General features: G+C 39.4%; 1 protein-coding gene across 1 annotated transcript in view; it reads left to right on the top strand.

Annotated features, from left to right (window-relative positions):
- Positions 1-1,405: 1,405 nt before the first annotated feature.
- Positions 1,406-11,084, top strand: part of cttnbp2nla (CTTNBP2 N-terminal like a) — a 16,282-nt gene continuing 6,603 nt past the window's right edge. Inside the window, exons 1-2 of the mRNA XM_005929729.2 lie at positions 1,406-1,627; positions 4,269-4,373. Of these exons, the coding sequence (XP_005929791.1) occupies positions 1,589-1,627; positions 4,269-4,373 (144 nt within the window). The 5' untranslated portion in view covers positions 1,406-1,588. The remainder of the gene's footprint in view (positions 1,628-4,268; positions 4,374-11,084) is intronic.

Raw genomic sequence — 11,084 nt, 5'->3', positions numbered from 1 at the left:
CCTCTGAGACAGTTTTCAATCTTCAGCACAATGAATAACTCACCTGATTTTTGCACACGCCATCTGGAGAGCTACGCCTGATAACAACTAAAAAAACAATAACACAGCTGTATCCCCTTTGCTATAGATTTAGAAAATCATAGACAATGTTGTCTCATTAATGAGATACAAAGAGCTATTAAAGTCTGTTTTTGAAATCACGCAAAAACACAGGGAATTTAATACCTCCAGTTTCTTCCGTCTGGGGAGCTTTAAATTCTCAAAGTTTGAAACTGGCTGTTATATTAGTTCGTCTACAGTCTGAAAACCCTTTGATTTCCCAAGTGACCTCAGCAACCCTGTGACATTTTTACCACTCTTTTCAGAAAGCACTTAGACTTACTGCAGACTCTTACAGTGACTGTGGCACCAGACAGCAGTCAATAATACTGAAATCCCACAAATCTACGAGTCTTTTGCTGGAATAACTAATATTCATGGACATATCTTAAAATTCTTAATGAGGTGATATGTGTGTGTGTGTGTGTGTGTTATATTTGTTATGTACTGTTTTAATGTGCACATCACACTAAGTTGATTTTTTTCTTTCTTTGTTTTTTTTTTGTGTGTGAAAATGACGTATTCATGCTGTCAGTTGCACAAAGTGACAACCTTTACACTTTTGCACCAAGTTTGATTTTTGAAATATTGTACTTGAGATTTTTCTGTTTATTCTACGTTTGATCCAACATAGCAGCTGTGATTCCAAATTAGATAAACAGCACAATCAAAATGATTCATGAAAATTCCCAATCCAACAATATTCATTATTGACCAATCAGGGGGGGGGGAATGCTTTATAATTAATTATTCATTTATAATGGCTGCTAGAGGGAATGTTGTTGGTTCTGTTTATTTGATGTGTTTACTTGTTTACGCTGCAGGGCAGCGCATAATATTGTCTCTAGGAGGACAATAAGTTTCAGTCCAATTCACCAACCCACTATGCAGAATAGCCCCCTCTCGAGTGTGTTAAGTATACTGCACTATTAATATTTATTTGCGCTTTTATTTCGGGCTTGCAATAGAATGTCTTCTTTAGTCTACTGTGGTATTACAGTACTGAAATAAAGATATTCTGTATTTTTTGAAGGACATAACTATTATAAGCGGAACCACATCAATGTCCACGATTTACCTGGGGAAATATTACACGCTTATTTCGAGGAGAGGACAACAAAAACTCTACTACACAAAAGCGCGATATGCCAGAGATACAAAATCACTTCGTGACTGTCTAAAAGTAAACCACGTGTAAAGACGTTCGCATGGTTTGCATGGTTGTAAGACACTCCAGAGTAAAGACAGAGGAGGAACTCGAAAAATACTAAACAAAGAAGTCCAACCAAAAACCAAGAAGTAGATCGTCACAGAATCTGCCCATTCCCGCATAATCTCGCCTCTCATTGGTCAGGACTCAGCGGCCGTTCACGCCAATTGGCGACCTCGGCCGTCGTTCAGGACGCTTCTTGGCCGTCCAGGGTTCCGCTGCGACGGGATCAGAAGACGCAAATCAAGTGAAAGAAATCTTCTGACAGGAGAAAAGTTCATGCTGGAGTTCTCAAAGACCTCCGAGGGCCTCATGAAGGTAAGAAGTCACGCTGACAGCGTTTTCTGTGTTTGCGGTATGAAGTTGTACACGATAGTTTGCAGTTTTGCACCGAGACTTTTTGTCTAAAGAAGGGAAAAAAGAAAAAAAAAACATAAAGCTTCAGCAGAGAGGGTACAGGCCGAGCCGTTTGACGTGTTTCCATTTGTGAAAAAAAGTTTAAGACTAAATATTTTTCCTAAAAAACAAAACAAAACAAACGACTTTTCAGCTCGTCATCATCATCTTGAGCTTCAGATGACCGACTGATCTTTGATAATGCTGCTCTCTGTTGCAGCGGCTCCAGTTGTTAAACGACTCTTAAATCACAGAAGAGCACACGCCGGTCTTACAACACAGAGCTGCTTAACTCGATGTAGTTCTTATTTTAAAACTATATCACCGCATGTAGGGAGGAAGCTAAGTGAGGAAGGAAGCTAAGTGGCCTGTGCAGAAATTAGGTTGGCTAACAAATCCAATTTAGTATCTAGACATGCTGCAGGAAATTCAGGAGACCTCTCGAGCTTTATTTCCCTCTAGCTGACCTCCATCTCACGTTAGTTTGTGTGGTTTCAGACTGCAAATAGGAATCTATGCGAAACTTTTATCTTTGACTAAGTATGAAATCATCTGTCAGATGAGGTTGAGTGGCTTTTGATCTGACTTCGTGTAGTTTCATGTAAAATAAATTGCTGTCTGGCATACTTTGGATAGTGTCAGTATGACAACTGGGATTTGGAAGCTTAAAAATCCTTCTTGGATTTAAAAAAAAAAAAAAAAAAGGGGGGAATTAAAAAAACTTGGCCGGAACAAGGGGAAAAAAAGGTTTTTTCGCCCCTTATACTACATACAAAAACACAAGAAGATACAAAACAAAGGCCTCTTTGCTCCAATGTTTGTTTGCAGCGAAAGTAACTGTGTGTTTTAACGAGTTTACAGTGTTGCAGACGAGGCACATGGCTATCCTGGCTTAAAACAACCACGGATAAAAAGATTATGGACACAGGGCTTTCGTCATCGGAAGTAGAGCAAGGAGAACTTGTGGGAATATTTGCATTTCCCATGCTACCACCCTTTGTTTGTATACACTAATAATTGCCAACTGTAGCTCAGGGGGATTAGGCAGAACAATTTTAAAATGTTGAGGGTCTAGAAAAGTACAGTGGCACATGCAGGCTCCTGTTGGTCCAGACTCTTCTCATAACACAGTGCACACACTTCTCACAGTGATTATGGTGGCCTGTGAAATTAGCAAGCGGGCCTGTAAACCAAAACCGAGGGAGATGTGTGTGCTGTAGTTTAATTAGCTTTTTACCCATGTGGTTAGGCCACAGGCCATGAGTTCTTCTAACGGCACAACTAAAACACTGTGCCTTCTTTGTGCGAGGACGCTGCTGTAGACGGTAAATGCAGTTCAGCAGGGTCATTTCGTTTCAATTTCTGCATACTTGTTCTCCTGTTAGGCGTCGTGTAAATGCTAAGCTTTCAAGAATGCTATTCATCTTCAGGCTTCTGTGCAACTTGCGCTGTAGAAGACTGGGAAATATTGTGGCTTTTTCCCCCCTTTTTTTAAGATATCTTGTGATGACTTTGTGATGTGGGATGGTGTGGTGACCACAAACTGCTCAGATCAGAGTGAATGCTTGTTCAGGTGTTGATTACAGTCTGGTGACAGCAAAGAGTGAGATTTTTTTAGATGCTTCAGCCACTTAACAGAAAGAATATTTCAGTTATTCAAGCTTGAGCGTGCATGACTGTTATTAGGTAGTCAGTTGGTGGAGTGTTCATCCATCCCAGACGTCCCACGTGATGATTCTGGTCTATAAAGGATCGTCAGTGCAGTGCCATCAACAGCTTTGATCTCATTTCAAAGAGAGGCCTGCTTGCATTCACTTGGGCAGAGCGTGGTTGGATGTTTGAGATGTGGACACCGCAGGGCTTGTCAGCAGTACCAACACAGCTGTGAGAACAGAGACACTACAAAGAGACCACATAACTTTAACAACAAAAAAATAACCAACTGCCATAATGTCCAATTATGATGGGAACACACAGCTGGGAAACAAAGTGATGTTATCTTTTACATGTGAAAGTTAAGTTACTCTGAGATTATCTGGTCTCTTATTGGTCTATCTACGGTCTCTTATTTGAGATCCGTGTGCTCTGATCAACACGTCCATGTTAGTGAGCAACCTTAGAAACACAGAAATTGCGCTGTTGCTAAATATTTATTGCATTTTACTAGAGAAAGTCACTGTACCTTTAAGCTATATCCAAACTAATGATCGGGTTTCCTCAAATATAAGACCGAAAAGATTTTGTATATGTTTTGCACACTAAGTCTGCTTTGTAAAATGACCCTATCCCAATATAATCACCACTAATCCACAGAAAGCTCATAAATCAGTGGGTTAGATCAGATGGCTGTCTGGATCTCTGATTTTGGGAGAATTGGAAAACAATAAGCTTTATTTGACAATGAAATGAAAGACCGAGTAACTGCAGTATTGTTATGGGAAAAAAGCAAGATTAATACTTTCCATGTGAATTTTCTTCAGTAGTAGAGTAATAATTACGCAATGTATAAATCACAATGAGCAACAAAAAACAGGCTTTCTCTTTTTATGTCTTGCCTTCACAGTCCAAACTGAACATGGAGAGTCTGAGCAAGCCAGAGTTGTTGATGCTTTTCAGCATCCTGGAGGGAGAGCTGGAGGCCCGGGATCTTGTCATTGAAGCCCTAAAGGTACCCGTCATCAGAGCTGGGAACGTTGTCGTGTTATTATAAATTCTCTGCACAAAATGTCTTTTTAATGTAAAACATTCACACCCGAGGCTGAAAAGTGACTATTCAACGCTCGTGGTTTTGGCAGTAAATCAGTGTTCAGAATGAATTCAGCAATGACAGGCTTTCACAGCAGCAATTAATTTATCCATAGAAATATCTCAAATAACTCCTGCATGCAGCCATCGCTGTTCATTTATACTGTCTGCTTAAAGGGCCATTTTGGTTTTATTTCTAACCGGTGTATTTATCCATTAATTTGGATATTATGGATCTTGGATCATGCTAAGTTTTCACTTTTGACCTTGGTGTAGAGACGTGGAAACATGAGGAGTAGCACGTATATTACCACAGCATTCATGCATTAGAAATCTTCATCCAGAATAATGTTATAACTATAAACCCATTATAATAACCGCTGTTCAAGGCTCTAGATACTAATCTATAGATACGTAGTTGAGGTGTGACTCATTTCCATTTCCCCGTCTTTGTTTGTTATTTAGAAAAACTACTACTAAAATCTTTCTACTACAGACAGGAGGACTTGATCCAAATTAGGTTGTCACAAAAAATGTGAGTGCATTTTTAGTTCAGTCTTTACCTGAACGATCTTTAAACATTAACGCTTTCATCAGATTAGCAAAAGCTGATTAGCATGAGCAAGTACTTCAAGTACAATTAAATAATGAACTGATATAATGAGCTGGCTCTGCAGTGAGTCTCTTATCCTACAAATGAACTCCAAGTAAAACTTCACTAATTTATTCTCACGCTTGTCTGTGCAGACCCCTAAAAGTCAAAATCAGAATCTTAAAGTGGAGTGACGTTAATGGGGAGCCATTGCAAATGAACTACCAATGATGGGATATGCTAATACTTAGAAGACGTAATCATGATGTCCTGCATAACCTGCAGACGTTCCAGGGAAGCTTTGTTAAGACAAGTGAGCAATGAATTGCACTAATCCAGATGTTATGAAATATAAGCATGAATAACAATTTCCAGTTCAGAGCATGACACAATGGAACTCAACTTGGCAATATTTCTTAAGCGATAAAACTAAGAGCAAAACAGAAATGAATGTGAGAATTCCAGAGTGAAAAAGGAGTCAAAAGTTACCCCACGGTTCCTAAATGAAAATTCAGCGATAGTGACAAGGAAATCTAGAGTTTCCATTACTTTAGACACATTCTGTCCAGCGCACAATCAAGAACTTCTGTTCTTTCTTTAAGTTGGAGAAAATTGTCATCAGCCATCCAACTTTTAATAGAATTCTAAGCACATATGCAAGATCATAACATTAGATATATCTTATGCCTTAAAAGAGTTAAACAGCAGAATGTCATCTGTGTAGAAGTGATAAGAAATATCCTTAAAAGTGATCAAAATGTGGTGAAGAGGGAGGAGATGTAACAGAAAAAGGAAAGATCAGGACTTTGTGGTACGCTGTAGGCAGGATGAATGGAAGAGAATCTGACCTTAGAAGTGGCCTCTGAAAAGGATGGAAAAGACAGATAGGAAGAGAAGCACTCCAAAGCATGCCCTGATATATCCATCCAGTATCTCAGCCTATCTTTATTTATCAGCAAATCATCTTTCAAAAGATGAGAGAGGGATTTGTCCATTAGTTAATGTACATAAGTGGTAGCCCAAGTAAAGAGTTATATGTAGCCTACAAAACATTTCCCCTTGCATGTCATCTAGATTTTTAGTAGCATACAGTGTGCTGCACAAGGCTATTTTCTGTGACCGTTAAGCTAAACTTTCTCTGAGTTTGCCTAATCTGAGAACTACTCTCTGTGTCTGAGAGAATGGACTAAATCTTTCTGGGCATTGTTTACGTATACCATACACTGGAGTGAATAGATGAACCAGTGAACAGTGCACATGCACTCACTTTGAACTTGCTGTTGCAGAGTTTAGACTGTCAGTTTGACGCAGAGCCACCAGCTCGGACGTTAAAATGCCTTAGGCTGGCCAATCCTTTCAATTAAAGGATTGGCAGGCTATTTTCCCCATTCCGTGTCCTTTTGCTGTACCAGCAGGCTCACATGCTTTCTCATGCTTTCTATAAAATTTTATGTTATATTAAGGATCTATTGTATTTTATTTAGATATATTTTTTAAATATAATAATAAGTGTTGTTTTGACGCAAAATCACAAATGCATGATAAATAGCGGTTAAGCAACTTCATGATGCAACATTTCTGCAAAAGACGGCTTTGCCTTTTTCAAATTTTTTAATGCTTTGCATACTTCATTCCTGCCAGTAATGTTTGCGTCTCACAGCCCTTACGCACTTGGAATTCTAGTCATTTTCGTGTTGTAAAATGTGCCATTGAAAGAACAAACTTGAGAGGAGGCAGCTTGTGGAACACTGCTGAATGTTCATGTGTTGTGTCTAGACCACATTCCTACATCTCCTCAGGGATCTGGCCATCTAAGGCAAGAAGAGTTACAGCACACTGGGTGCCTGATGACTCACTGTGAGCATGAGTAGGAGTGAACAAATAAACATTGGCCTTAACTGGAGGGAGCTTGAAGTGAATATGGCTATGCTGCCCTCATCTACACAAATTCTTAACCCATTCATCCCTTCAGTTGGACCAGTCTGACAGTTTTATGGTACTTTAATAATTATGCGATCACTAAGTTAAGGGGAAAAAAAAATTGTTTTTTCAAGGAAAAAAATCAGTATTAGTCACGCCGCCTTTAATTCCAGTCATATGCAGTTAGGATTTTTAATCATCCAGCGCTGCAGGGTTCTAGTTTTTCTAAATGAGTTTGCTAAAGTGAAAACACAAGTTCATACCTTTCTCCTGTTCTGCTCTTGAAACATGGCACCTTGGGTCTCGTCCTAACATGAAAAGTGGATTGTTATCAGAGAAATAGCACCCCCGTAACCAGATCTTCCATTGTTGTTGCGTGGATTTATGAATGGCAGTTTGTCTGTTAGATAAATGTTGTAACTGCCGTTGAAGGGACTGTCATAAACGACAAAAAAAACACCCAAAAGTTATGTGCAAAGTTCTCAGGCATTTAATTCTCTCATTTTATCTACATAAACGAGGTTGACATTTTGGGCTTTTGGTTGTCCACTGTGGATAGATTGCAACAAAATGTGATTCCCCATAAAAATTGAGTTTGAGTTTGTCTAATATTTGTACTTTATAAGAGTAACTTGTATCCATTGCTCGTTGCAGATATTAGCAAGTCTGCCAGCAGTAATTGGAGAAGTAAGGCCACTCATGTTGGTTTTATCTGATGTGTCAGTGCCACACTGTCACCGTCATGTGAGAGGTGTTTAGCTTTAACACAATTTTCCATAGTAATAAAACAGACACAGATAAACTGTATCACATGCGTGATAAACTCTTCACATATTTGCTTTTAAAAGTATAAAAACTGTCAAGTTTCATCTGTTGTCTACTTTCTCTGTGTTTTTTCCAAATCTTTTATCAGTGATTTTCTACAGGACATTGTATTGTACGGCAAGTACAGGATGTGAGGTTAATGGCGTGTTTCTTCTGTGGTACTCTATATTTAATTATGCAGAACTATCAGTGGCATTCTAACTATCTGCTGCATTTTTCCCCTTGTGACTCACTTTTGCAGCTGCTCACACTGTGGCTTTCAAAAGGAAGTGAGTCTCTGGCAACGCTTATATTTGGCACACAAAACCCTGCAGTGATCCAGTAGTCCCTTTGGTTTGGGAAAGGAATATGAGTCTTTATGTTCAAAAGGGACTCGAATATGGAAATTAGCCTTTAATTAACTGTCAGGTTCACATGGTGTGGCAGACAAGAGCTTCCAAATGAAGCTACTTCAAAATCTTACCTTGTGCTGTGTTTAGGTGCTGAAATAGGAAAGAGCACTTTTGTTTGTTGGGCTGCGATGCATCAGCTGATTAGATTCGCTATCAGATAACATAACATATTTTGCACTTCAGTGATGGATAGTGGTTTTAGATAGCCTTTTCCTTACCATAGAATGCTAATGACATGCATTAACAACATCTGACATACAGTATACAGGATTCCAGGGTGGAAAGTTATTCATAACTTTTTATTTTATCAATCTTGTCACTAACACTGCATAGCAGAAAGACTTGAGGCATATGTCAGCAAAAGATAAGCTGGATTTGAACCAACGTAGCCATGGCAAAAAGACAGCTTCCCAAGAAAAAGCACCCACAGGTTGCCAGGAACTGTTGCCAACTGACAAAGGCGTAAATAATGAAACTAGACTGTGATGCATAACAACCATGCCCTGAGTGTTTATGGGTGTTGTACATGTACTGTATGATGCGATGAATACTGTGGTAGGTGTGGGCGCTAAGTATGAAGTAGCATGAGGAATTGGGGTTTTTTCCCTTTACAGAGAAGCGATGCAGAGGAAAACAAACTCTCTCTGTGCTGAGGAAGTACACATCTGTCTGTGCACTGAAGGGCTGTGGAGGGAGAGAGAGAAGCACAGTCTGTGTTTATGAGTAAACATTTGTGTAGCGAGGGGGTGCTGTGAATTTATCAAAAAAAAAAATCCTGACAATTTAAAGGCCCGTTATCCACGTATATTAAAGTGTAAACAGTGCAGGCTGAATAATTAGACATAAACAAGGAAAGAAATGAAAACTTTTTTTTAGTTATGCATATGTTTCTAAGTAGCTTTCTCCTCTGTAAGGAATGACTTATAAATATTTTCCCTTTAAGTGTCATTTTATATGACTGACATAGGCAAGAATGGAAACTCCCATATAAGGTTTTTTTAGTCTTGGCCTGTAAAGTGACACATCAGAGCAGACAGTCACTGACGGGAACAGGAGTGGGCTGTGGGCCAGCTCTGCAGACAGATTTCGCTTTTCAGACTTCTCTTTAAAATTAGGTGATGGATGTTATTTTTAGCCCCAGTATAAACATTATTTGCTCCCTATAACATAGTCGGTACAAGAACAACAGAGTAGATGTCCTGCATAGCACAAAAGTCTGCTTCTGAGTTCCTGAATGGTGATTGGGCTTTCGATAGTGCCCACATTTGAGAGGCATTTTTGAATTCTCTCGGGCAACCCGTGTTTTCCTGTTTCACCCTCCATTCTGTTTGATCCGCCTTCACACCGTCCTCAGCGGACTAGATCAAATAACAGCTGCGAAGCCTCGCAGCCTTGTCCTGCTCGCTTTGTGCCAAATGAGCCAACATTGAGGATTGAGAAAACGATAGCCGTAAAGCTTCTGATCTCTCGTGAAATTATGTTTGAACTTTGATTTTCTGTCTAAAGCCATTGGTGAACACTCCCGGTGTTTTTCTGGAAACAACTAAGTGAACTTGAAGAACTTCCTAAAAGCAGTTAGTTTGATCTGACACTGTCATTTTAGTTCTATAGAATTGAGTACAGCATTATAAAGGATCTTGGTGTTTTTCAGCTCACGTTTTCTCCCCGCTCGATTAGCAAATGTCTATTTTGTTTTGTGAAATTTCATTTATGGCAGAATCTCTCCACAACTACTAATGGCTAATGGCACTTTTGTATCAATTATATGCAATAGTCAATTTATTAAGCTCGGTAGTTATCCACCATGATGGCTAATCTGTCAGCCACAGTGGGCTTTTTATACCACGGGACTCCTTAATAAATGCTGCCAGTGAACTGCAGCAAGATGCAAAGATTTTAATTACTTATTTTGCTTTTCTTACAGGCTTTGTAAAAGAATGGATGACTATTGCTCTGCAGGCCTTTCCACACTTTGACGACACTTTAAACCTTTCAAGTAATCTTGGTATCAGTCTTCAGGAGCTCTGTCCTCACCCTGCCAGAGCTGATACCGCTCTCTTTAATCTCTTCATCCTCTTTTGTTGAAACCTCACTAAGACACTGCTGGCTCTGCTACAGCCCTCCTCTCCCGCTCTCTCTTTTTCACTTACTTTCTCTCTCTACCTCCCTCTGCAGTACCTCTTCAGGGCAGGCCTAAAGACATCTTCTAAACCTGAAATGTGTGGCTGCTATTGTTCCTCCTTTGTCATGAGTTAAACAGAACAGGTCTCCCTTGGCCGAGGCCCAGTCTGGTGCAGCTGTCCTGCTAAAGATAGACCGACACGCGGACCATCTGTTGCTCTTTTTCCTGTTAGCGTTTTTTCTTATTTTGTTTTTTAAACATCTCCTTCTCCATCTCTCTTTTTCTCTCTTCCCCTAAGTACTGCTTCTTTACATCTTTACCATCAGTATTAGAAATGATAATCATGGTGTGCTGAAAACGGCGTTTGATTTCCTCTTTTCATGGAAGGGCAGAGATAGCAGCATGTGTTAATGTCATTGCTGCCAGAGATTAACGCTATTAAATCATTTCATATTCACACTCTGTGCTGTGGATTGATACTGTCTGCTTAAATTAATTGAGATATCTTTTTTACCGACCAAGAGAAGCATTATATACTAGAGTGGAATTCTGTTCATGAGATTGTTCTTTAGTACGGAGGCATTTTGACGCAACCAGGTAAAATGCACGAAGATTAATATTCATTCAATTTTGCAAGTATTTATTCATAAACAGAACTATTTTGACGTGATGATGGTACTAGATGAACATCAACCCCATGGTGGGTCTATTGGAGAACTTAAGAAACCGTTCATGAACACAAGAGATGTCAGCTGATAAAATTGGCTATCATATAGGGCTGTG

Source organism: Haplochromis burtoni, unplaced genomic scaffold (assembly GCF_018398535.1).
Source record: "Haplochromis burtoni strain Fernald_Lab_line unplaced genomic scaffold, NCSU_Asbu1 Contig_125, whole genome shotgun sequence".
NCBI classification, from domain to species: domain Eukaryota; kingdom Metazoa; phylum Chordata; class Actinopteri; order Cichliformes; family Cichlidae; genus Haplochromis; species Haplochromis burtoni.
The sequence above is the reverse complement of the archived record's forward strand: the minus strand, read 5'-3'. Positions and strand labels throughout refer to the sequence as shown.